Here is a 27,132-nt window from a genome sequence, read left to right as displayed (position 1 = left end):
CCCATTTTATCTAAATAAAACTGTTATTCATCGTATAAATAATTTGCTAAATGAAATTGTTCATTTTTAACTTTGATACCAGAAAGTTAAGGAAATAGAAAAACGCCGAATACTTTTCACCCAACATATAAAAAGTAAAACATTTCTTTATCGTTTTTATAATTCTTATTCTTTTATGTTTTTATTAATATTTAATTATTTTAATATTTAATTGAATAAATAAAAGATTCCAACTATTACGACAACTGTGTGTAAGTTTATGCAAAACAAATCAGTGGAAAATATTATAGTAATGTGGGTGTAATGTATCCATATACTATAGTGATTCCACTAGTTTTACTGCTTTATTTTCAGATAATCTTTAATGGATAATATTAATATATTATCCATGTACAACTACTAACATTTTCTAGTCATTCTATTCAGATCAAACTCACTACTCCGGTTGTGCTTTTATTCCCAGGGTATAGTCATAAATTCATATTAAATGTTTGAATTGTATCTTTTCTGATCGACTGTGAGCTATGTAACCCATTATTGTAACTATCTTTACTTATAACTATCTTATGTATGTTTATGTAACCATTTTCCAATACAAGGCCATTGATTTATTTTATTATATCTGAATATGTTAATGCTCAATCAGGCATCTCTAAGAATATAAATGGAAATGCAACTGCAGCAAATCTATGTGTCAGTTCTATATAACAAAGTAAAATCTGTCACAGATGTCATAGTTAAGGAGTTTTTTTTCTGTGTTGTTTTATTTTTTGAATATCGTAATATATTTTGAAAAACAGTATATTACATGATTTAAAAGATTTTTATACATTATTGCACAAAATAAAGAACACAAAGTTTTAATATTTGTGAAACTTTTTAAATCACAACAATAGCTGTCTTTTCAAATAGGCCATAGCCTACCACTATAGTGCTGAACATATCACATAGTTCTATGAAATCACGTATCTATATATAACTATATAAATTTTCTTTTATTTTCTAATAAAATTCTTAAATAATTAAAAATTCCATTCAATTAAATAGTGTTAATCCATAATGAACATATCGAATGGTTTTTTAAAAACTTTTCAAATAAAAAAATAGACAACGGTTTAGTATTTATATTATTGTTATTAATATTTAACATAACGGTCTTACAATATTTAAAAATTGTTGAACGTTTGGAGAACTCAATTTTGTATAAAAACCAGGCATTTTCATTCCGCAACCTGCACCGAAAGACACAACACCAACTTGTTTATTTCCACGTAGAGCTGGTCCACCTGAGTCACCTGGACAAGCGTCTTCACCATTTTGACCAATTAGGCAAAACATGTTTTGAGTTCGTTGTACTATATTTACATGTCTACATCTCACTCTATGTACATTCGCCTTATATAAATTTTTATTTATATTACCGTTCTCCGTGTCTCCCCATCCTACAATATTAATTGATTCTCCCATATATACAGGATTTGTATCGATCTCAATTATTTTTACGTATGGCGACTTGACATTCTCATCTAATCGTATTATAGCTATATCCATATCCATCCAAATTCGTCCATAACTAAGTGGCCAATAGAAAGATTTGCCTCCTGATATTTTATTACTAGTTGTACTGTCACCAATCCATACTCGGTTTGCAAAAATATTTTCAATGCAATGTGCTGCAGTTAAAACACATTTAGGACTGAACATAGTTCCTCCACATATAAATCCATTCTCAATTGTATTAACTCTTACCAAATATGGAAAATCGTTAGGAGTTGCTGGCTTTCCGTAGGCAATTCTTCTAGATATGTTATAACCCGAATTGTTAGATTGATCATATTTATTGAATTCAAATTTATTGTTCGAACCGTTTATAACCCGTAAACCAAATATTAAGATAGGCAGTAATCCACACAGATAACTCATTTTTGTTTATAATACGACTGTTGTGGAAATCAGTATTGCCAGTTACTTTTAAAGAATCATTCCAGTTATATAAGTGTTATGTGTATTAGAAAGTATTTAAAATCATCGATACGCTACACATATTTTAAAGATTATTTCAGTTTTTATATAATGAATACAATTTAATTGACTAAAGTTTAATCGAACTGACATTAAAGTTCAATAAAAATTACCAAAACTTATAAATCAAAACTTGTGAACTTATGTGAATCAAACTATTTATCTCTATTATTATTTTATTGTTATAATAAATGAAATTTAATTTAAGAAGACCCAGAAATGTTAAAGTTATATATTGACATATTTTTTTTAATTTTTATTAGCAAAAAGAAGTTCCTTTTATAGTTCCTACGTTTTTCCATAAAATATTTCAGAATTTATGAGAGATTAGCTTTGGAATAGGTGGTTTGGTTGGTTGCATTGGCAGGCTAATAAATAACTTCCATGTACCTCAATTACCAAATTTTCACCATTTTGTTACCACATTCCTCGCAAGAACCTCTAATATAGAAGATAATAAACTAAATTCTCCCGTCGAATTTAGATAATTTAGATAGGTCTTTCGTTTTTGGAATAAGTTATTCAGATAAAATATCAAAACTGTCAAAACTGTCAAAACTTTAATACGTTTATGAAACAACTGTCTGAAATAGAACCGCAACACTATTTTTTCAACTGCTAATGTCATATTAAAGAAACCTTTTTATCAAAATCCTTTAAGGACAAATTATACGTTTTTTAGTAAATTCCCTATCTAAGGTTTTCGGACACATCTGAAACTCTTGATATAACTTTTGAAAACACGTCCTTATATATTTTTGTTTCAAACTCTTATTCATTCGTATTATAGGGATTATCTAAATGAATTTTTAACTTTTTAAAAAGAACACATTAAAGCAGATTTGTTCTGAAAGTGACGTTTGAATTAAAATAAATTACAATCTTATCGATTTTTTTACTTTCAGTATCTAATTTCTGTCATCTCTTATTATGTAAATAATTTATTCAAGTAATTTTGAAACGATTTTCTTTCAGTTTTTAAAACTGCTTAGGTATAAACTAATGACACAGCCAATGTAGACTTTAATTAAATCTTTATAAGGTATGGTCCAATAATAGGTGAACATTACAACAAATTCTGTAGATACTATTTACATATACCAGTGCAAATGTCTTGATATTTAGTTTTCAAATATACAGATATTGTTTATTTATGTATTCATCGAAGCCAATTTCACAGTCCTTTGTTATTATTGATCCATCTATAAGTCTTCATATTAACTCTATAGGTACTACTTTACTATCTGCAATAAATTTTTTTTTCTAGTCTAAATCGTTTCAATATATTTTGTTGTTTTGTTATTCGTTTTAACAGATCGTTTTTGAAGATATTTAAAGTCACTGAAATCTTTGAATTTCGTTTCGCTGATATTGATCATGATGACGTCACGTTTCAAATAGTATCTTTAAGAAATGTAAATATTAATTAATTAAATTAAATATTAAATTATTAATTAATAATTAAATAAATATTAAATTATTAATTAATAATTAAATAAATATTAAATTATTATTTTTATTATTTAATTACTAAATAAATTAAATTAATTATATATCAAATATTTAATAAAATTATTAGTTTATAAGTAATTGAAACTTATAAGACTTGTTATTGCAGTTACCATATAAGACAGTTATTTGAAATTATTAGTTTATAAGTAATTGAAACTTATAAGACTTGTTATTGAAGTTGTATGACATTTTTTTTAGAACATTTGAAGATGTTTAGTTATTTAAACAAGGCATATTAAAAGTACAATTCCATCAGAGACAACTCGATAGCCAATGATATATTCTTTAGAAAAATTTTAATTATATTCAAAGTAATTAAAGTTTATCAAGTTAACGTGTGAATGCAATAAAAATATGCCAGCAAAGTAGAAACCATAATAATAATTTAAATATCGCTTTTAAAGACAATATCGTCGAGTGCATGAAGTTTTTAAAAACTTTTATGCCTAAACATGAAACAATTGTATCAATATAATTTCTGATTTTATAAAGAACAGCTACTTTAGAATGCAATACTGAAAATGACAGTTGTTTTGATGGCCAAAATTATTTTTAATAAATTTTTTGATTAGTCGACGTCAAAAAATTAAACGTTAACCAAGATTTGACACCAACAGTAGAGACAGGTGTACCACTAGTCAGTGCATTTCAGCTAATTTCACCCAGTTCGTGGATACCATTCTTGAATTTTAGAAAAGACAGCCAAAATGCATATTTTAAGTATTAAGTTTTTTGTTTTATTAAAATAAATTCACTCACTCTTAACATAATTTTTTTGCATCAAATAAAAATTGTTGAACTTCTAAATTACTTAAACGTGTATAAGCTCCTGGTAGTCCTAAACCGCAATTCAATCCTATGGAAACTACACCCACTTGTTTACCTTTGCGCATAACTGGGCCACCGGAATCACCTGCACAAGCATCTTGTCCAAAATTTCCTGTTAGGCATAACATATGTCGGGTTTCTTCATATGAAAAATAGCTGCTACATCTAACTGCATATACATCTGCTGCATGTAATACATCATGCGTTCTATTTTTTTCAGTGAAACCCCATCCTACAATAGTAGCTCTATTCCACCAGTGTACACGTTCGTAATTAACATCGACGATTTCCACATGCGGTGACTGTACATTTTTATTTAATTTTATTATGCCAATATCTAAATAATTATATGTTCCTAAGGTATATTTATATGGTACATACATGGCAGCGACATCTGATATTTTATTCCAGGTTTTACTCTCACCTATCCATACTTCATATGTTGCAGCGGTACCTATCAAACAATGTGCCGCAGTTAAAACACATTTAGAAGTGAACATAGTTCCTCCACAAATAAATCCTCGATCAATTACATTTATTCTCACTAAGTACGGAAAATCATTTGCATCAACTGCAGTGCCATGTGCAATCTTTTCATATTTACAGTCTAATCCTTTGACAAAAACCGAAATCACTATGAAGACAAATGTTTGCCGTATGCAAGACATTTTCTTTGTGAACAATTTTCAACTCAGTAGTGTTTTTTAAGAAATTTGTAAACTATTTGGAATGTCAAAAATGAGGTTTATCAAAAGTTTTATTTTTCTTCATATCTAACAAAGTACACACTATGTACATTTTTCGCAAGGTTATTAAAGTTGTAGTCATATAATATAAAACTTGTTTTATTATTACTTCAAAGTGTTCGAATATCGAGTATTACGGTATTTGAACATCGATAGTACACTCGATTTTGAACATTTGGACCGATTACTTCAAGTACTCAAAGAAATTTGAGGTACTTAGTAGTCCAAGCTATTTAGACAGTTCTCAAGTTAATTTTGATAAAGATTTTGTTGATTTTACAACTTTTGTTGAATTCATAGCAAATCATCCTTTTGAATTTATTTATTACTAGCTGTAACCTGGAGACGTCATATAGAAAACAGTTGATTTCATTTGAAAATTTATAAAACAACAATATTCTTTAAGACATCGCTTCAAATGGTTCTTAACCAAGTTGAAGAATGGCAATGCATATTATCAGAACACCACCTCCACACGACTCTCCATTCAGAATTGTTGCTTCAATAACATTTGGCATCATTCTTATGACAACTAATCTAGATTCATTACATACACGACTCTCCATTCAGAATTATAGCTTCAATAACATTTGTTATAGTGAAATCCCAGTTGTACGTTTATTGAAGGAATTTAAAAATTCAATTGAATAGTTTACAACTTCATCGACATTTATAATGTATAATGTAATATAACAAACCCCAACCAAATTTATATATATATATATAGTATATAAAATTAGATTTTTATTTATTGAGTAAATAAATCTTGATACTTACTTTGAATAAAAGGTGACTATTTAGATATAAAGAGTATAATATAGGTGTGTATTTAATATATATTTGAGTACATTATTAGAGAGTTGTAATAGCTCTGATAGTAATTAAATATTTTCTGACATTATTGTATACGTCTCTAAAATTGAATTAAAGATTTATAATACTTAAAAAGAAGTCATTATCGTTGTATAGTATACTATATAATTATAAGCATTTACTAATAATTTGTAATAACACAAAGCTGCAGGCCTCAGCAGTCAAAGCTATATCTATACATAATAGTATTAGTTTTTATAAACTAAACTATCATTAATAAATAAATAAAAATAATAAATCGTTGTATAGTATACTTTTCTATCTATTTTCTAGAAATTTCTATTATATGTACATGAAATAAAAATAACGATTGTAAATTTTAATCAAAAATAATTACGATAGCAGCTGATTTACAAACTCAAAAACTCAAATATTTTACATAATTTAATGATAACGTAAATCTATTGTTGTAATTCGTTGCACTTGAAGGCTGAAGTCAGATTTCTACTTTTCTATTTAACGTGTAAACTTTGTTCACGTAAACCTAAAAACAAAAATATATTATTAAATTTTAAAATATAGACGCTTAGATGTAAGACGATGGTAGTTAATGACAACAATTTTTTATTACTAAATGTTTCTCCAAATTAGTAATTCTTTTTTTAAGTACTTAATTGCAAGAGTTATGTATAGTTTAGCAAGGAAATTAATAGACATTTAAAAAGAACACCAATTTCTTATCTTGCTCTTGCTCTTATATTTTGCTTAATTATGTTGTAACCCAATGATATTCTGGGCTCTGGGCTGCAGAAGTTAAGGCTTGATCCTTGCTTTGCAAGTTCATCTGCCTTTTCAATTTGCTCAACATCGATGTATCCTTTAACACACATGAGTGTTACTTTATTTCCATGAGCACATTCCATAAGCTTCGTGTCACATTCTTGTACTAAGCTGTTGAATACTAAGGTCTTTTGAAAGGTCAACCTTTAAAAAAGATGGAGACAGGCTTTGGCCTAAACTATAATAAGAAATAAATATTTAAAATACATCGAAACTGCAGATTGTTTATGAATTCTATAATAAATCTTATGCACTTCCTTTTTTGGTTTCAAATAAAATATCAAAACTGGGGAAACCTATATTCTTTAATTTTATCCTGCGAAGTGAAGGGTTTTTACTCAAACGTAATTTGTTCCGTGTATATCTTTTCCAATGTGCCGTTCTACAGATGATGAGTAAAATATTTAATTAGCCAATAATTAACTATAAATTTATCCTTATAAAATCCTTATAGATTTTGGTTTGGTGCTCTTGTCTTGTTCTGAAAGTGACGATTAATCTAAAATCGACATCTACATCTTGTTTAGAAATAGTACGTCTCAAACGAATTTTTGCTTTCTATATCTATTTTTTGTCATCAATTTTTCTTTATTTATCTTTCAAATTGTGTTTTAAGTTAAAACTTTTAACATAATCTTAAAATGATCTCTAAATATTTTTTAAACCTCTTTTTCTCAGGTATTTATACTTTGTGAATTAAACATTTATAAAAGATCAAATATTGTTCCCAGTCATAAGTTATCACTGATTATTTTTAAGTCTTTATTTTGTAGACCCTACTTTTCTATCTAATAGAATTTCTTTTTCTCGTTATTAAAGGTAGGTTTCAAATATCGCAGACATTATCAAATTTTATTTCAATTATATTGATTAACGTCGATGTCTCGTTTTATATAGTGTCTTTAAGAAGTACAAAGTAAATTATTTATTACAATAATTAGTTGTTATAATTTATTGTTCTATTGACCAAACATTTTTAATAATAATTTTTTTTTTTAAACAGGCTAATTGGACACTAGTTTAATAATACACTTTCTAAAAATTTTTTTGTTTTTTAAAAGATTTTATTTCAACCGATATTTCGACTATATTCTATATTCTTCTTTAGGGTATTTTATAATGTTTATATAATGTAGCAATAAAATTTATATAAATCACAAAGAAATAATTATACAATACATTAACATTAAAATATGAATATCATATATAGAGAAAATAATTATACAATACTTTAACAATAAATATAAAATACATATATTGAGGAATGATACAGATGTCAGTAACATTGCCATTAAGCAAAAGTAATCTCAGTAGAGACTCATACATATCGCGAACTATGTAATAAGCCGGAGTAAGCCATTCTCATGTTTACGCTCTCGTATATATAGAGAACTGTGTAATCCTGAAAGCATGCTAACAGTTTCTAATGACAATTTAAATATGTTAAAATTGAAAATGATGCCAATGTCGAGTACTATTTATTCAATTCACAAGTGTTTTTTTTTTCGATTTTGACCTTATTGTTGCTTAAGATATTCCACACTAAAACACTATAAATTCATACACTTCGAACGTTGATATAACAATTTTGATTTTGTGTTTTTCCTTTCAAGATGTATCAGATGTTAACTTCTAAATTTTCAATTCTAATAGTTTTAAATATACTTATCTTAACTTTAAGTCAAAATACACGGGATATCAACGATGGCAGTAAAATTGTTGGTGGTCAAGTTTTAAATATAACACGAGCTCCTTACATGGCTAACTTACGCGTTGATGGAAAATATTCTTGTAGTGGGTCACTAATAAGTCCTACATGTGTCCTAACCACAGGACATTGTGCATATAAAGTTGGGAGAGATAAAATGTTAGTTCAAGCTGGAGTGACAAACCTTACAGAAACTGGTATACTAGCTAAAGTACGCCGAGTACTTATTCCAGACGCATATAGAAATATAAATGGTTCACAACATTATGACGTGGCAATTTTAGTGTTAAACAAAACCATTGAGAATAGAAGAACTAAGACCATTCCGATCTCTTACTCAACTTTGAGTACGGGCACCAAAATAAATATATTCGGTTGGGGAAAGACTACAGAAAACTCCACGGTTCCATCAGTGCAATTGAAACGTGCCTCAGTTGAAATTATTTCAAAAGCATCATGTAAACGTGCGTTTAGTGATTTATTTGTACCAGTAAGCAAAACAAGTTTTTGCGCTGCACTTACAGGTAGAGGTGCATGCCAAGGTGATTCGGGCGGTCCAGCGATATATCAAGGAAAGCAAATTGGAATTATATCTTGGGGTTATGGATGTGCTAATGTTGCTTATCCTGCAGTTTACACGAGCTTAAGTAAAGTGAGACCATGGTTGGAAAAAACGATAAATCAATATTGTTAAACGATTACGAAGACATTATGACAAGTACAATAGTCATCTACAATAATTTTATTAGTTCTTATATAAATGTGTCTGCAGGGTTTAAGGTGTAAGTTAAGTAATCAACTAATTTATATGTTAAAAAAAATATATATATACAATATGTAAATAATCATTATATAATAAATTACTAGGTAAACAAATAGTTAAATTTTCCTTAGTGATTTTGATTTTTAATTGTTGTATTATTAGGTACAGTTTATTAAATAATGAACAAACCAAAGTTTTATCTGAGAAGTAAAGGTTTTGCTTTTAAACGTAATTTATTTAGTGTGCGTTTTTTCTAAAGTATGAAATTTAACAATCTATCACCTGAAGCATTGTTTAGAGTCTATCGGATGTATCAACTATAAAAACCTTTGATTTTAAACGTTTTTTTTTTTGGATGTTGGAAAAACTAAGTAAACACCGTAAGTAAAAAGGATATAGATTATGTTCCGAGCCTTTACATGGTGATTACGTACTAGAAATAACATCCCTCTGGATAAAAGTAGCTTCAACAATTTCTGTAAACCCCCTTTGGGAAGCCATAAAAAAGAATAATAGATAGATAGTTTATCAACTTTTCTGCAAGGCACTTCTTCATTAAGCATGGTAATGAAACTATAAAACTTTGTGATGAATACCATAAAGGGATAGCATGATGGGACCAATGCTTTATCTTTTATATATTGCGGACTTTCCCCTTACCGAAAAGAGTGTAATCAGTACATTTACAGACGATACAGCTGTTTAATCAGTTGACAGTGATCCAATCTGTGCTTTCAATAAACTACAAACTTGCCTAAACAATATTGCTCTCTGGATATTGACGTATTGAATTAAATTAATCAAAATCTGTCCAGGTAAAATTTACGTTCTGCCAGTCCGCCTGTTTTAATGAACAATAACCAATTACCGCAAGCTGTAAAAACAAAATACTTGGGAATATATCTGGATAGTAAACTTACCTGGAGAACACGCATATTTAAAAAGCTTAAAGCTATAGATCTCAAATTGTGAAACTTATTTTAGTTCCTCAGTTGAAATTCTAGACTGTCCCTCGATAATAAGCTGCTAATATACAAAACTGTACTAAAACCCATATGGTGGTATGAGTCGAATTATGGGGTACAGCAGCATACTCAAACCTAGCAATTATCCAGCGATTCCAATCTAAAACACTAAGCGTGATCACAAATGCACCTTGGTATATAACAAATAAACAATTGCAGAAACAATATCTCAAATTATAATGAACTACTCTCATCGCATATATATACACCTGATATCTTCTTTCAACACTTTTACACGATCGAAAAAAAAAACTTCAAGAGACGTGTTTTATATCTATATGTAACTCACATACATTTTTATTTTAAGTATATATGGATATCATGTATGGATATGATACGCGCCTTACTTTTTTATTACTTATTGTCATTCATAATTTACAGATTGATTCATAATTTACAGTCAATATCAAATGCATAACATTATTACGTTCAAATCACAGCTAGTTTAGACTACAAACACAAAATATGTGAGTAATACATTCAAGACAACCATTAAAATCTCACCTGACTACACAATAAATTTTTCGCTAAAATTTTCTGAAATAATTATGTCGGTATTGTAATTCATAATAATATTTTTTATTAAAAAACGTATAAATAATAAACTATTTCAAAATTTAGGTTCTATATCTTAAAGCTACATTTTAAAAACCTTAGTAACAATGCTTATTTAAAATACTGTCAATCCATGTTCTAACAGTTGTTATTCTAACATAAACACCTGGTGAACTAGCACGACCACATTCTTTTCCCCTCCCCCATGACACAATACCAACTAATTCTCCATGTGCCACTGCAGGCCCACCAGAGTCCGCAGAGCAAGCGTCCTTTTTACCAGGAACAGACGCACAGAACATAGCATCACTTATATTTCTGTATCCCTTATACAATTCCATACATTCATTTTGAGGTATAACACGTACTTTTACGGTATGCATTTTATTTGCAGGTTTAAAAGCCCCTTCCTTTGTCAACCCCCAACCCGATATTCGTATGTACTCTCCTGTGGTTATATTTTTGTCACTCAATTGTATGGTTTCAATATCTCTGCCTTCTAGAAGTGAACTTAATTGAAGTATAGCAACATCGTAATCCAAAGCCTTTTTGTCGTATAATGGTGAGACAAAAAACTGTCGAACTCTTCGGATGTTCCTTTTCTCGCTCAGATATGTAATACCACCACGTACACTAAAGTCACTTGCCACAGCATCTTTTGTGCAATGTGCAGCAGTAATCACACATTTTTGTGTTATCAGTGCACCTCCACACGTAAATACTCCAAATTTCGATATATTAATCAAATACGGTAGATGTACTGCGTCTGTTGCATAGCCACCAATAATTCGAGGTGTACGTACTAGTGGTAGTACTGCTGTTGAGTTTGATAAATTTGTTGAATTGGTATTTTGCTCAGAAATGTCAGTTACATTGCCATTAAGCAAAAGTAATCTCAGTAGAAACTCATACATATCTCGAACTATGTAGTAAGCCGGAGTAAGCCGTTCTCATATTTATGCTCTCGTATATATAGAGAACTGCGTAACCCTGAAAGCATGCTAACAGTTTACAACTCAATGAAGTACGATCTTCTAATGACAATTTGAACATTTGGAAACTTTAAATGATGCCAATGTCGAGAACTATTTGTTCAGTTCACAAGTGTTTTTTTTTTCGACTTTGACCTTACTGTTGCTTGAGATATTCCTCACTAAAACGCTATAAATTCAAACACTCCGTACATTGGATCAACAATTTTGATTTTGTGTTTTTAGTTACAAGATGTTGAAGATGTTAACTTCTAAATTTTCAATTCTAATTGTTTTAAATATACTTATCTTAACTTTAAGTCAAATTACACATGATATCGACGATGTCAATAAAATTGTTGGTGGTCAAGTTACTGATATAACGCGAGCTCCTTACATGGTTAACTTACGCCTTGATGGAAAGTTTGCTTGTGGTGGTTCACTAATAAGTCCTACATGTGTCCTAACTGCTGGACATTGTGCATATAAAGTTGAAAGAAGTAAAATGTTAATACAAGCTGGAGTGACAAACCTAACAGAAACTGGTGTAATAGCTAAAGTACGCCGAGCACTTGTTCCAGACGCATATAGAGATGTAAATGGTGCACAACATTATGACGTGGCAATTTTAGTGTTAAACAAAACCATTGAGGATAGAAGAATTGAGACCATTCCGATCTCTTACTCAAGTTTAAGTACAGGCACCAAAATAAATATATTCGGTTGGGGCAAGACTAAGGAAAGCTCTAAGGTTCCATCAGTGCAATTGAAACGTGCCTCAATTGAAGTTATATCAAAAGCATCGTGTAAACGTGCGCTTAGTGATTATTTTGTCAGTAAAACAACTTTTTGCGCTACACTTCCAGGTAGAGACACATGCCAAGGTGATTCGGGCGGTCCAACGGTATATCAAGGAAGGCAATACGGAATTGTATCTTGGGGAAGAGGATGTGCTCGTGTTGCTTATCCTGGTGTTTATACGAGCTTAAAAGAAGTGAGACCATGGTTGGAAAAAACGATAAATCAATATTGCTAAACGAGCACGAAGACATTATGACAAGTACAATAGTCATCTAAAATAATTTTATTAATTCGTATATAAATATGTCAGCAGGGTTTAAGGTGTGACTTATATAATCAACTAATTTACGTGTTAAAAAAAAATATATATACAATATGTAAATAATCATTATATAATAAATTACTATGTAACCAAATTGTTCAATATTTCCTTAGTGATGTTTATATTCAATCATGGCATATTACTTAAGAGTAAAGATTCCGTGTTAAGTAATGGTATTACAATAGACCGTCTGGTCTAAGTGACTTAATCAATTTTACTGACTGCCAAAGTAACCTAACCTAATTTATGTGATACTTTACTACTAAGTTTCAATTCCAAATTATAATTATCTTGGTAAATAACTGTATAAAAAATGAGAATTCATCCAATTTCGACTAGAATAAATATGAATTTTTGATTTCATTTTCCTTTTATATAACTCAAAACCATATAGCCATTCCATGAAAGATCGAATAAGAAGTTCATATTTTCTTAGTTCAAATTTAGGAAATTGACACAAAAGTGGTTTTTAGTTACCACCACATAATCGGCAGAAGCAAAACGTATAACACTTAATAACATACTATGGTATAATATATAGAATAAAAAATAAAAAATACATCTTTATAGAACACCTATTGCCCCACTTCTTTTTATATGGTTAAAAAAAATTTATAGTAAAAAAAACTGATTTAAGAAGCTGAATGCAATAAAAGAAGAAAGTACTACCTTTAGAAAAATTTCTCGTTGAAAAAATTTTTTTCATTTGACTGTTTTAAAATTATAATGCAATTCAAGCCCAGCAATAAAATATAATGCCGCCTCTAAGAACTAAGAACTGGATCAGATAGATACAAGTGTTTTTATTTAGCAAAAGAAATAATTTGTATAATATCAGATGTACGATTTCAGTTTTCATTTCCAAAAAGAGTATCATATTTTGAACTCCAGTAAAAAATTTTAACCTCTTTTCATCTCTTGATAATATGTTAAATAGCACCCATTGTGGTCTCCCAATTTTTCAAATTGATAGCGGTTCACTCTTGTAACCTTTTTTGTAGCAATTAATATATAGGTATTTCAGTTAGCGTGGTTTTACGACCACGCTCTCAGCTTCCTAGCGCTTCTATCATATCTTAGTCTAAACGTACTAACATTTTCTCGTACTTATTATTCTTAATATTAAAGCACGACTATAACGCTGTCAATTTTCATCCACACAATTAGATCTATTTAACTTAGATTATTATTACAATTATTTTCTTCTTCCGTATTTTAAAAATTCTTTCGATTTTTCGATTCTTCCATAAATTTGTTCCATTGAGTTATTAGGTATAATATAAATCAAATAAATAAAATGAAGATATGAAATTAGAACAGCAACGTAATACAATGCGTTTATTTTACTCATCCTCGTCCTCGTAACTGCAGCAAAGGTCTGAAAGTCCTAACACTCATTTAGAGTCTTGTGCATTAGATCTAACTCCAGTCAATTTTTATATTTTTGTTATTTTAAGTGCTCTCTTTTAAGAAAAAAATTAATTAAAAAAATTATAATTATATATATATATTTTTCTAAATTATTAAATGCTTTTTTTTTAAATTTCAGTATTTCTTACAACGGATATATCAGCAAATCGTCAAAAATTACATTCGCAGATACAAATCGATATCGGAGAACTGTCAATGCATAGCTCAAATACAGCTAATTTTTATGTATTCAGTCTAATAGAAACAACAATCACATTACAACAAAAAATGTGCTACACATTAGATGTTATGCGACCGAAAGCAATGCCATCCATTGCACTTGCCGATAGCACAACACCAACAAGTACTGATAATTCCCCAGAGAATGCGCGCAATATCACGAATGACTTAGCGCCCGTAAAGGTTTTATCTCCGGTGCAAATTGATATAATAAATGATAGAAGGTTGCGAAAGACACGAGAAGATACTTTAACTATACACTGTAATCCAGAATTTAAATTTTCTGGTCGATTTTATACACTCAATAGAAAACCATTAACAAAAATTTATCGGGGTGAAAATTTTTTGCTTCGTGCTAATATTGAAGTACAGACGGAACAGGATGTTGATATATTGGAAACCTACTTTATTTGTGTAAGCTTCTATCATAATTTTTAAAAGTATAAAACTAAAAAATATAAATTAAATATTTCTAATAATATTATATCATATGTCAAATCATTAGTTCCAACTGTAAAATACACTTTAAAACCAACTTAAGTTGATATACTAGTAAGATTGAATCTTCAAGCAATATTCTAATTATTACCACAACTATAGAGAAATGTGTAAATTTATACAAGGAAGAAAGCTAAATACAGACTCTCAGAATATCAAAGTCATTTATTATGACAGCAGCCTAAATTCTGTCTACGTCGTAAGTTTTCAAAATGTAGACAAAAACCAGCTTGTAAAAAATAGATATATCCACAATTTAAGTATTTGTTAGGCATTAAACATATAAGATTCCAAGGACGTATTAAGTTATTAGTAACTCTAACCTGTAGACTTATAGTTTGGAATTATAGTTACATCAGATTGTCTTATACGATATACATAAAACTTTAACAGATTTTCAAATATTATATATTCATAAAAGTGTAACAAAAGATCCTTGTCTTTTTCCAATAATAAATAGTCTTGTACAGGGATTCTGGAACCGATTTTGTACATGGATTGACTCCAGGACCGCAATTTCCTAGTTCTAGAAGCTATTTTCAAAAATTTCCGTATTCTTTATTATTTATTATTTATTACGTATTTATTATTTCTTAATATTTTGTTTTCAATTATTAATGAACTCACTTTGTTCTTCTCTTCTAAGGATCATAATTTAGTGCAATCAACTTATAGTTTTAAAAGAAAAAAGTATACCAATACTTACCGAAAGGGTGATAAATTAGAGGATGTTATTGTGTTAAGAACTGATGCTGTGTTAAGTGATTGGATAACAGCGAAGGAGTTTGAACGAAGGAAAAGTGAGCCACAACCAAATATTTTCAGCCATATGCGCATAAGTCGAACAAATGGTGCGGGCTTAAACAAAATCGAAAATATGTCTAATAGCAATGCTCTTGGTAAATTAAATATGAGTAAGAGTTTATTAGGAAAAATCTCCACAAACATGACAATAATAAATAATACTGCCAGTTCAAATGCATTAATGGTAGGAAGTCAAAACTCCATCATGAGTTCCTCAACTATATCTGATGAAGGCAAGACACAAACAACAAATGTAGATTCGGAACAATCACCAAAATTACTGCAATCACGTTTAATTTATAATAAAGCAATGGATGCAATACAAGCAACAGGACACTGTCGAGGTTTCATCAAGGGTCTTGTTACTCTTGAGCAACAACAACTACAACAGTTGCAGCAGACGCAAATCCAACAGCAGAATGTGCCGATTTTCGGCGTATATTGTATTAAATGGAAGCGTCATGGCAGCAAGGATGAAAATGAATCAAAATTTGTTGTCAGTGGTTTTGAAGTACACGATCCACCACTTAATATTTACTGTACAATTGAAGAGAAAATGTTTGTCAAAATGCCAGTTACATTCAAAATTGTATTAAAAAATCCCACACCTAAAGTGATACACCTGATAGCGACATTAAGCTTGAATCATGCTGATTCATTTATATGCTCCGGTCATAAACAGGTAAGAGAAAACAAATTAATTTTTAATTTTGATCAGAAAATACATTAGCATATTCTTGTTAATAGATATTCCATTGCGCAGGGTAATAGCACTGTTAGGTATTTAGCTTATTCACTAGTATTCACTAGAACTAAAACCCGCGTGCACCGAAGATCTATATATAGTTATTAGACTTCATTACAAAAATAGACTAAACAACGATGATAAAGATTGTCCTATGAACGTAGTACATTTGGGTAATACACATTATTAAACTATTATTCTTTTAAATAGATTTATTAGTCTCAATACTCTGTAATGACTAGCAAAATATTCTCAAAAATTTTAAGCACACTTTTGATTCCACTGCACAAAAATGATCTATTAACAATTAACTTATTGCAATTAGTAAACAAGTACTTAAAAAATGTATATTAAGAGAACCTACATAACTAGAAAAATTTGAACCAAATTTTTTAGATATTTTTACTCAAGAATTCGCAAAATAGATTTATCGGAAAGTACATACCTATCATTGATGCTTGCGATCCAATCATTCGTTAACGTTATCTCTTTACAAATGGTTAAAAATTCTTTCTTGATTTGATTTAAAAACCTATATATTGTTAATCATCTATTAACACCGATATTCAATATTCAAACAATGACTAAGATTTGAATAATCGAGCACCTAATATATTATATTTTGTGTTATTTTATATAACATTTTGAGAGGAAGAAAATTTTACTACAAAGCGGTGGAAGGACTGAACTTCCGAATAAACAATGAAAACGAGATATTGACGATAATATTCAAACTTTAAAGATAAGGGCCCGGAGAAAGCTAGTTGAAAATAATGAGATATGAAAGCATTTAGTGAGAAAACAATAGTGGTACTATAATGATAGTACCAACAGTAGTTCGAAATTAAGTTTAGAACTATAGTTTAGAACGTGTCTTATAAGCAATGGCTGTTAAACCAATCGGTTAGTATATTCAAAAGTCATGACTATTTTATTGGCTATAGTGGCATCAGCATGTACTATTTTATAATTAGCGATTATTAGCCGTTGTTATAACTCATTTATCACAATAGATAAATCGATATACATCTTGTTGAATTAAAACAGATCGTTTGTACCTACGTAGTCTAACAGACTGCTGAAAAAGCATTTTCCAAAAACTTAACCTACCTGATAAACATAGCTTGAAAATCACAAAAAAATTGTTTGAACTTCCTTAACTGCTTAACCTGAGAAAACTACAGTGACACATGTGGTATCAACGCAATACCTGCCTAGTTGTCATAACCTACTCTTATGGTGCAAATGTTAAATCGAATATTAAATAACTTCCACATAGATTTGATTAACTTAAGATATTTGAGGCACATCCAGGTGATATTAACCAGGAGGACGTTAATTACTAATCCTAATGACATATTAATGGAATTATTAAGTCGAGTAAATTTACTTTTTACAGAGTTTTTAGTTACCTTAATAATTCTATGACCTAAAACCCAGATCAACACGATATCGGCAAATCGAATCATCCAGCCAGATTCAAAAGTCATTAGCCTCATGACTGGTAGAATTTGGTAGAATTGTATTATTGTCAGGAGTTTGTTCAGTAGATCTATAAGTTTACAGCTTGTAAGGTCTAAAGCATCGTCTGTTAAATCGACTTACAGTCAATAATCAAAAAATAAAATAAACTTTATTTTACTTTAAATTTTACCACTTAAAATTGATGTTTACACAAGAATGGTTAAATTAGTACTCTTTTTTTGTAAACAAATTACAATAACAAAATATGAAACATGAAATAAATATGAATATATAAAATATATAAATACCATAGTATTAAAAGAGATTGGATTTAACATCGTTCTTTTCGTGAAATATAATAGTAAACATATTTTATTGATTAAATCAAAATCTTTCATGTTCTAAACACATGTTAAACAATTTAACAATTTGATCTCTAGTGGCTAAAAGCTAAACTCTAAACAAGTTAAAATTCTTAAAGAACTATATAATATAAATGAATTATAAAAAATCTTTTTCAATATTCTTTCCTTTAATTATTATATTACACATTATTGTTGTATATGTAGTAATAATATTGTTATATTTTTGTATAATATAGCTTGATATCTCCATATTTGCGTTTGGTGAAAAGGAACTTGTATATAATCTGTATCCACTTCTTGTTGGATGGCAATATCTTCCGGAATTAACTTTAGAATATAATACTCAAACGGATCCTAGTAAAGATGAGTCGCAAAATATTTTACTTAGTGAATTGGTGCAACATTCCATGCCTAAAAAGGTGTTCATATTGGTAAGTATATGCCAATTACTCCATGGGCCTAATTACACTATCATGAACGTGAGATGAACTTGACGACAACATGAACTGTCAGTTCAACGTGAAATTTGTTTTGTTTTGTGTGAACGTATAAAATGCTTGTGTGTAGTGTAGAAATTGAGAGTATTCAGCATTAAAAGGTAAACATAAACATAACATTCCATATGTATGTGTGTCAAGCTGAAGAAACGCAACAAATTTCATTGCGTGAAATTCATGAACTAGCACCACACTCTCTTCCCTCTCTCATCTATCGGTTACCGGTTTTCATGTTCATGTTCATGTTACGTTCATGATAGTGTAAATAGGCCCTATAATTTAAAATTCAAATTAAATTTAAACTAATTCAATATAATTCCTTACTATAGCCCCCACTAAAGCAACAGAATAAATAATTTAATCTTCGCCACAAATTAGTTGACGGAAGGCAAACTCAGCAATAAGCCAAGAAGCATTATATCCCATATTTGTAAATTATTATTGTATTTAGTGTAGCAAATTTTAGTAAATTGTTGCAAACTAACGATAACACAACTATAAACATAAGTTTTATAAATTATGTTTAGAAATATGTATTATTAAGTTATTTGTTGTTGTTGTTTTCGTAATGTTTTTGCAGTTAAATATTTCAAATATTGTATATCAGAAATTATTTCAAATAGATTTTCGATGTTGTATTTAAAACAAATATTAAATAAAAATATGAAAATGTTTGTATAATTGCGTTTTTTACGACATTTTATTACTGCATATAATTGTTAAATAAATAGAGATACAAATATATGTATATATATATTTTCCAATAAAAATTAAAACATAAAAGCTGTAAAATAGTGTAAGAAACTTTTAACAAAACAAAAAAAAAAATAATATAAAAATATTACGGAGTTTAACATGAATACAATAAAAATGTACAACTATTTTTTTTTTATTAAATTACTTAAATATTTTTGTCTCTTTGACCACTTTTTTGTTATATATAAATAATACTTTAATTTCATATAATTTCCTTTAGTATTTTAAATAAATTCAGTGTTAGTTTTGACGTCATTTGTTGCTTGAAGCAAATTTAAAAACTCCCTTTCTTTGGCTGCGATTTTCACTCTGAAAAAAAAAAAGTAAATAAATAAAAATTGAAATATGTAAAATAGTAAATAAATATTATATTTAATGTTTTTTTTTAAAGAAGTTATAAATTATGATAAAATTACTTTATAAGTTCTTTTATAGATCTAAATATATTTAACAAAGAATTATAATTATTATATATAACACTACTTCTAATGAAGATGCCTACCTAACCTACTATAAACACGAACTTGAACCTCATTAATTTATGGCTTATCTGTTTTAGTGACACACTACAAAGCCGAATTTAAACATTATCAATTTATGACTAATGTTGTTGTTGTAATAACCCGTGAAGTGTAATATGATAAACAACATAAAAGGATTTACAATTACTAATACATAGGTTAGGATATGATTGAGTAATGGAATTGTGAAAGTAGAGTTCTGCGAATTGTGCGGGAATAAGATTGGTGGGATATTAATTGAAACTAAATTGGGTCAAAGCTAACCTATCACCTTCAATGGCATCGAGCATAGAGAAATACATGACTCATCAGTTTGTTTTAATTGCCACCGCACCAGCCATCTACATTTTGTCTTTCACCGTTTCATAACCTCCATCCAAATTCCATTTCATACCCCACATTTGTCATGAAATTCATTTTTATTTCTGACCCATCGATTTTTTCAACTTATTACAACAATAGTATCAAAATTAATAAATAAAATACTAGTGGTTATCAATAAAAACTCAGCACTAAAATAAATACAATAAACTTGGTTCAATAAACAATATTTTCATTATCACAGCCATTTCCTTTCACTGTAATCTGTCTTTATAGGCTCTGTACGATAATTCATCACGACATGGGAGGGTAAGTCATACCAATAAAGACAATATCAAACCAATACATTAAAATAGTTTACTGATATATTTATCACCTTTACCAATACTTTTAACTTCAAATGGCTTTAATTGATTCTGTACGCTTTAAATAGCGTAGACAAACGACAATCAAAAAGATTTCTCATCCCTGCAAAGGGAATATCAAATAACATGCTTTCGCTAAATAAGGTAGAGTTAAGAATTTTAATCGCGTTTACTTTACAGGTCACTGCAACCTAACGTATCATTTGAATAAATTGATTATTTCCGACACTGATGTCTGTTGATATTGTGTAATGAACATAGAAACTTGTTAAAATAACCTGTTCTTGACCAGCAGAGGTTTTCTTGTTTAAATGGCGGTGTTATGCCTCCGTATAAACTCTGAATCAACAAAGGAAAGGTATCCAAACCTGCTTGCGGAATATCGAATCATAGATTTATCAAAACGTAATTCATATAAAAATAGGTGTCTGAAGTAGAAACAACAGCGTTTGTGCTCTCTTTTTGACTCGCTACAATATATTGCAAGATATATTTACTCATATTTATCCACGCGTCCTACTATTTGTTCTCCATTTTCTACCATCCTCTTTTCCCAGAAGAGTATAAAGCCGCTTAAATATAAGACAAAGATATTTCTGTATTCAAAGGGAATTAAGGAGATGGCCAGTTTTATTTCATTTTAAATACCTACTCTAAAACTTTTAAAGGTAATAACCATTTCGAAAGCTTTTTTTGTTGAGATTGAAAAATCCCTTCATTATAAAGGGAACAACACTCATTTTATTGGGATTATATGTGAAAACTAATTTTAATATAGTCAAACAACTCACCGCTAAGCGATTACCAAAAAGCATTCTTGCTTTATCTTCTTCTTGTGGTGAGGTACGTTCTCCTGCTAGAGTATTCGGTTGTCGCCGGTGTATTTGTAATTTCTGTTTAATAGCCTGAGATAAGATAACACGCCTACTGACAGATTTCATAGCCAATAATAAATCTAACCAAGTCCACGTAACGTTATGGTACTCCAATGTTGGTATTGTTAGCGAAAAATCGGTTATATCTTCGAGATTTTTTTCTTTATTTCCCTTATAACTGACACGCACAGGTACCTCAGGTATTTTAATATATATAAACAATTTGTTCTTCTCGGCGCGTTCCTTCATTTTTTCCACATCATCCTTTTCTATTTTTACATAAAACTCTGAGTCTTTGGAACTTTTTTTTGCTTTCGCAGTCTTTTTAGCCGATTTAGACTGCACACTAGAAGAGGTAGAGGAACCGGAGGAATTCTCTTCAATATCATCATTTGTTTCAGTTTCTAGAGCGTCGCGATCAGGAAAACAAAATTTTAACATTGTGCTGTAAAACTTCTTAGTTATTGCTATAGTAATAGGCGCCACATTAATCTCAAAATGTTCCTTTACCGATATTCCACCTACAGGTGGTTTTTCGCGACAAAATATGCGCAACACACGTTTATGCGTATCCACTGGCATATCCTTTTGTATTTCTGTTGGCATTATGACTTCACGATATATTTCACGTGGTATTAAATTACTCATGCGTATATTTCCTAATTCTAGTAAATGTTCCACTGAGTCATCGCTTTTCGATTTTTTGGTATACAAGAAACCACTAAGCACCAGATCGGCAATACCGATCTGTCCATCAGTTTCAGTTAGACGCCATTGAGCGCGCTTAAAACAAATTTCATTTGCACGTACAATTGTTAGAGATTTATCAGCACGTACCTGTAAATTAAGAAACAATTATTATATACAATAAATAAAATTTTTTAAAAAAAAAATATTTTATATACACAAATACATACATTTGATATTTTACTAAGTTGAGATAGTTGGGTCTCTTTGTAACAGAGTAACATCATGTCTATTTCTTCACTTAATGTATTCAACTCCTCTTTACTTTCTCGTATTTGTTTTTGCACCCTTTCAAATTCAAGCTTTAACTCCAGTGTATCGCCCTCTTCAGCGCGTTCTTTACTGATCAAATGTATATCTTTCTCCAGTGAACGTATTTTCATTAACAAACTACGTATAAGTGTTTGTTTTTGTTGTATGGGGCGTTTTTGATCTTCACTTGAATGCAGTTGTAATTGAAAGCGCATTCTTGCGAGTTTTTCCAGCGCTTGCTTGCGTTGTGGTTCCACATAAAGTAATAAATTGTTAACAATATCCAATATCATAGCATACTGAAGTGAGTTCGTACACACATCTAAATCATGATGCATAAGCGTAAAGGCATCTACAGGATCATCCTGTTTCTCCCAAGGTGAAAGCGTTTCTTCAGATGGCGGTGGTGGCACTTCAGTTATGGAATTAGGATCAATAGTGTCACCATAGCTAACATAAAAAAATTCACATTTACAACGTGATACAATACGTTGCAATTGCACTGGTTGCGTTTCACCAGGATGTTCAATTGACGCAGCACCCACAGTTTCTGAGACAACACCACCCACACTTCGTCCACTACCCACCAAGTGCGGTATATCCGGCAAATCATGTATAACAGTATCATCTTTATCCTAATGATAAAAAGTTATTGTTACAAAAGTACAAGAAAAAAAATTATAATGTTAAATATTACTTGTATATTATCTACAGTCAACCACATAATCTCTTTTTCTAATAATGAATCGTTTTCGCCAGCGCTAACAGTGGCGTAGTACTGCATGCATTCCAAGAGACCCTTCCAAGTTGTCTTTGATATCAAAGATCTATCACGCCATACAGGTCGATGCACACGTTGCAAAATTTCTGCTTTCGCAGCACTAATTATAACATAACCTGAGGTTTCACAGCCTTTTAAGAGTACCTGAGAATTCACCAGTGATATTGACCAGTTTTCGTGTATGACGTCGAGTGCACAACAAGCCTGTAAGCCCTGTAATTGCAATTCGCGTGATTGCGTATTTTGATCATCACTGTAAACATTAAATTTATGATCTGCCTCTGCAATCAATTGCTGCAACATTGCAGTTGCATGACTAGCGGGTTGAGGTTTCTTCAAAGTTGCATTACCAGCAGCCACTACAAGAAAACCACAGAGATTAAAGTACAAACATATATAGAATTAAAAATAAAAAAATTTTTGTTGTTGCAATTTCACTACTGTTCGGTAAAAACCTCTCTATTGAAAATAATAATTTATATCAAGAATTTAGTTTAGAATTCGAATAAAACTTACTGGGTATTCCTTCGGCTGTGTTATTAGCTAAAGTTATTGTGCTATCGCTACGTTTATTTTTTATGAAAGACGATGCTCCTTCTTTTCGATAGCTCTTCACCGCTTCGGTCGAAAGATTATTCTTTAGTTTTTGTGACTTCATAAAAGAATCAAAAAGTGCAAAAGCAACGTCTCGATTATTTTTTGTCCAAGCACCTTTCAAATCGTAAACCACTAATTTATGTGTAGGCGTTGAAGTTTTTGTTTTCGCTTCCTCTTCGTTAGTTGTTGTATACAAAGCAGCTTCACGTCCGTAAGATACTTTAGCTACGCTTAAGAAGTAAAAACGTACAATTTTGAATGCATCTGCAGCAAGATTTTCAGAACTACTGTCTAGTTTCTCCGTTAGTATGCTCTTTAACCATATTTCTGCATCATTTAGTTCACAATTCATATACACAGTAGACCAATCTGCACGATCTCTATGAATTAATCCATCCTCAATGGGAGAAAGTGATAGACTATATTCTGAACTAAACGAAACTCGTCCACCATTTAACTGAAATCCCTTATGCAAAGCATGTGACATCCAGTACAAAACTTGAAAGCGATGTAAACTCATTTGCAAATTGGCTTTTTTATAATGCCGACTTAGTTGCTTTTTGCGTGGACGCACATTATTAAAAACAGGACCACGCCTAGTCGGTCGAGTAACACCCGATAAGATAAGTTTCAGACTCTCAAACCAACGTAAAGTACTTCCATATAATAATAAACTAGGTATATCGAGTTCAACTTCATCACCTGGAATTGGTTTGGTCTCAAATGATATCCAAATATTCAAATTGAGAGAGCGGAATGCGCGAAAAGAATCATGTTCTTGATTGCTAGAATATTCAGGCAACTTGTCAGGTGCACATGGCATAACTGCATGATGATCGTTGGGATTAGCCAAACAAACCCAATTCAATTTAAATGTAAGTTTTAAATTAGGAAAATGTAATAAACGGCAATCATCATAGCGTGAAGCTGTGCGCACAGTTACCTGTAATAAAATAAAACAACTAATATAGAACTTAACTTATAAATTCAAATATAAATATTACTCACATTAAGCTCGCCTTTAAACATAATTTTTGCATTTGTCCAAACAATACCAGCATTGTTCCACGTTAGTTCCATTTCTTCAGTTGTATTGTAGGGATCAAGTGAAGCATGCAGTAATACTGTAAATTGCTTCACAATCATCGTCAAGCGACCATGAAACAGTAAACGCATTTTATCCCAAAACGGTAGTGCTGGACTTGGATCTTTAGACGGTGCAGAAATTTTTTCAAAACTAAGATTACATTGCGCCATCACAGGCTCCCAGCAAGGGCCAAAAGCATAACTACAACACTCCAACTCGCAATCAAAGTCATGGTAAAACTTTAATGACGTCATGCTGCGCTGCACAACATCGGTTTCAAAAGGATGACCAACTTCTATTAAAACATCACGTTTAGCTCGTTTGTATGCAACCTGTTCAGCACCACACAAATTGCCATAAAGACGCATTGCTTTTACATAGAACATAGGCTGCGGAAAATCTCTATAGAATTCAAAGAAAGTATATTTAACATTTTTTTATACTGAGTATTATAATTTTTATTTTAATACGAATACCTTAATTAATAAGTAGTTTATTGATAATTACCTTAACATGAATTTCCATTCAGAGCAACTAACGTTGATACTTCTGCACCACAGTGTTGTGAATTCTAAGCCCTCCTCCGGCCATGGACTTTCAGAGTCTATATCACGCATAATACGCGTTACATTTTCTGTACCATGTATTGAGGGATCAGCCATTGCCATAATCTCCACATCAGTCATTATCCAAGCTAGAAGACGCGTTCGCACAGGTCCTTTCTCATTGATTTTTTTAGACCGTTGTATATAAATCTCTGAATTCTTTTTGACTAAATTTGCGAGAAGACTCTCAATAGTACCAGCAGGTACCAAAAGTCTTTCTGAGCAACGCTCGGCAATTTTTTTATCGAAAAGAGCTCTACGTTTCAAACTCTCCAAATACTCATCTAACAACAAAACGTAATTATCACGTAATTTCACTTCAAATGGATCATCGCTAATTTCAAGTAAGAATTCTTTAATCTAAAATAGCATTAATTAAAATTAGTTATTTAATATACAGTTAAAACTCTCTCCAAAACTCTCCTAACGAACATCTATTACAAATTTAATAACAATACAAATTTCTCTTCGCATCATTTCAAAGAGCTGTATTTTTTCTCGACACAGATCCTACGTGAAAGAAGAACCTTTCCTTACTATAAGTATCCGCCTAAGAGAGTTTTAGAGCATTATATATAAGTTGTTTTTTCATACCTGTATTACTAAGTCACTTGGCAATGGTGAACTCGCTGTGAATGGTTTCTTCTTATAATTGTGTACCATTTTTAGCCACTTAAAGTGAGAAACGAATTGGTTGTTGATGGCATCATAAAAGTCATGGTCATAGGGAAATATTGCCTAATTTAATATAATACAATATTAAATATACGAATTTTTTAAATCCATTTATTTTTACCTTAAACACTCCGATTGTAGTCACCCATACCTTATTGCATGGTAACAAAAACCCTTCACAATTGACACGTGCAAGTGTTAACATATCCAGCTTTGGCAACGAATGAACATCTACGTCTTTTAGAGTAAATATGTGCTGATCATCAATTTTGATAAAAATATTCTCAGCCGAGATGAAATTGTCATCCTTATGCCTAAAGAATAAATTCTCGAAAAACAATTGCATACTATGACGATCTGATAGTTTAAGCTCAAATATAGAGCTACGCTCAGCCGATACTTCAATGATTATACTCTTCTTTGTTTTGTTCTTACTGGTAGCATCTTCGCTCTTGGGTATACCAAGCTGTGTAGCCAAATTCTGCATATCTCTTGCCAATGTTAGAGCGTGCATGTGAAAATTTGAATTCCACAAGACTTGTGTATTGCCCGGAATATAAACCATTAGTTTAGAGCTCCTACTTTCATGATTCTCAAACTCGATGCGTATTATTTTACAAT

At 30.4% G+C, this 27,132-nt stretch overlaps 3 protein-coding genes across 3 annotated transcripts in view; 1 reads left to right on the top strand and 2 right to left on the bottom strand.

Annotated features, from left to right (window-relative positions):
- The window catches only part of LOC119668214 (trafficking protein particle complex subunit 11), a 41,515-nt gene extending 22,058 nt beyond the window's left edge, over positions 1 to 19,457 (top strand). The window contains exons 13-16 of the mRNA XM_038077659.1: positions 14,456 to 14,970; positions 15,701 to 16,540; positions 18,669 to 18,863; positions 19,259 to 19,457. Coding sequence (XP_037933587.1) covers positions 14,456 to 14,970; positions 15,701 to 16,540; positions 18,669 to 18,863; positions 19,259 to 19,285 — 1,577 coding nt within the window. The 3' untranslated portion in view covers positions 19,286 to 19,457. The remainder of the gene's footprint in view (positions 1 to 14,455; positions 14,971 to 15,700; positions 16,541 to 18,668; positions 18,864 to 19,258) is intronic.
- Positions 10,911 to 11,726, bottom strand: LOC119673237 (seminase). Its single transcript, XM_038084479.1, has one exon. It carries the CDS (start codon positions 11,724 to 11,726, stop codon positions 10,911 to 10,913), a length of 816 nt encoding a protein of 271 aa, XP_037940407.1.
- Positions 19,458 to 19,848: 391 nt separating the features above from the next.
- LOC119680780 (protein KIAA0100-like) overlaps positions 19,849 to 27,132 on the bottom strand; it is a 9,022-nt gene continuing 1,738 nt past the window's right edge. The window contains exons 3-11 of the mRNA XM_038093762.1: positions 26,633 to 27,126; positions 26,431 to 26,574; positions 25,739 to 26,196; positions 25,153 to 25,633; positions 24,064 to 25,087; positions 23,464 to 23,906; positions 22,685 to 23,401; positions 21,684 to 22,604; positions 19,849 to 19,994 (exon numbers count right to left, since the gene is read on the bottom strand). Of these exons, the coding sequence (XP_037949690.1) occupies positions 19,938 to 19,994; positions 21,684 to 22,604; positions 22,685 to 23,401; positions 23,464 to 23,906; positions 24,064 to 25,087; positions 25,153 to 25,633; positions 25,739 to 26,196; positions 26,431 to 26,574; positions 26,633 to 27,126 (4,739 nt within the window). The 3' untranslated portion in view covers positions 19,849 to 19,937. The remainder of the gene's footprint in view (positions 19,995 to 21,683; positions 22,605 to 22,684; positions 23,402 to 23,463; positions 23,907 to 24,063; positions 25,088 to 25,152; positions 25,634 to 25,738; positions 26,197 to 26,430; positions 26,575 to 26,632; positions 27,127 to 27,132) is intronic.

This window comes from Teleopsis dalmanni, chromosome 1 (assembly GCF_002237135.1).
Source record: "Teleopsis dalmanni isolate 2A chromosome 1, ASM223713v2, whole genome shotgun sequence".
NCBI lineage: Eukaryota > Metazoa > Arthropoda > Insecta > Diptera > Diopsidae > Teleopsis > Teleopsis dalmanni.
This window is presented reverse-complemented; position numbering and strand designations above follow the sequence as displayed.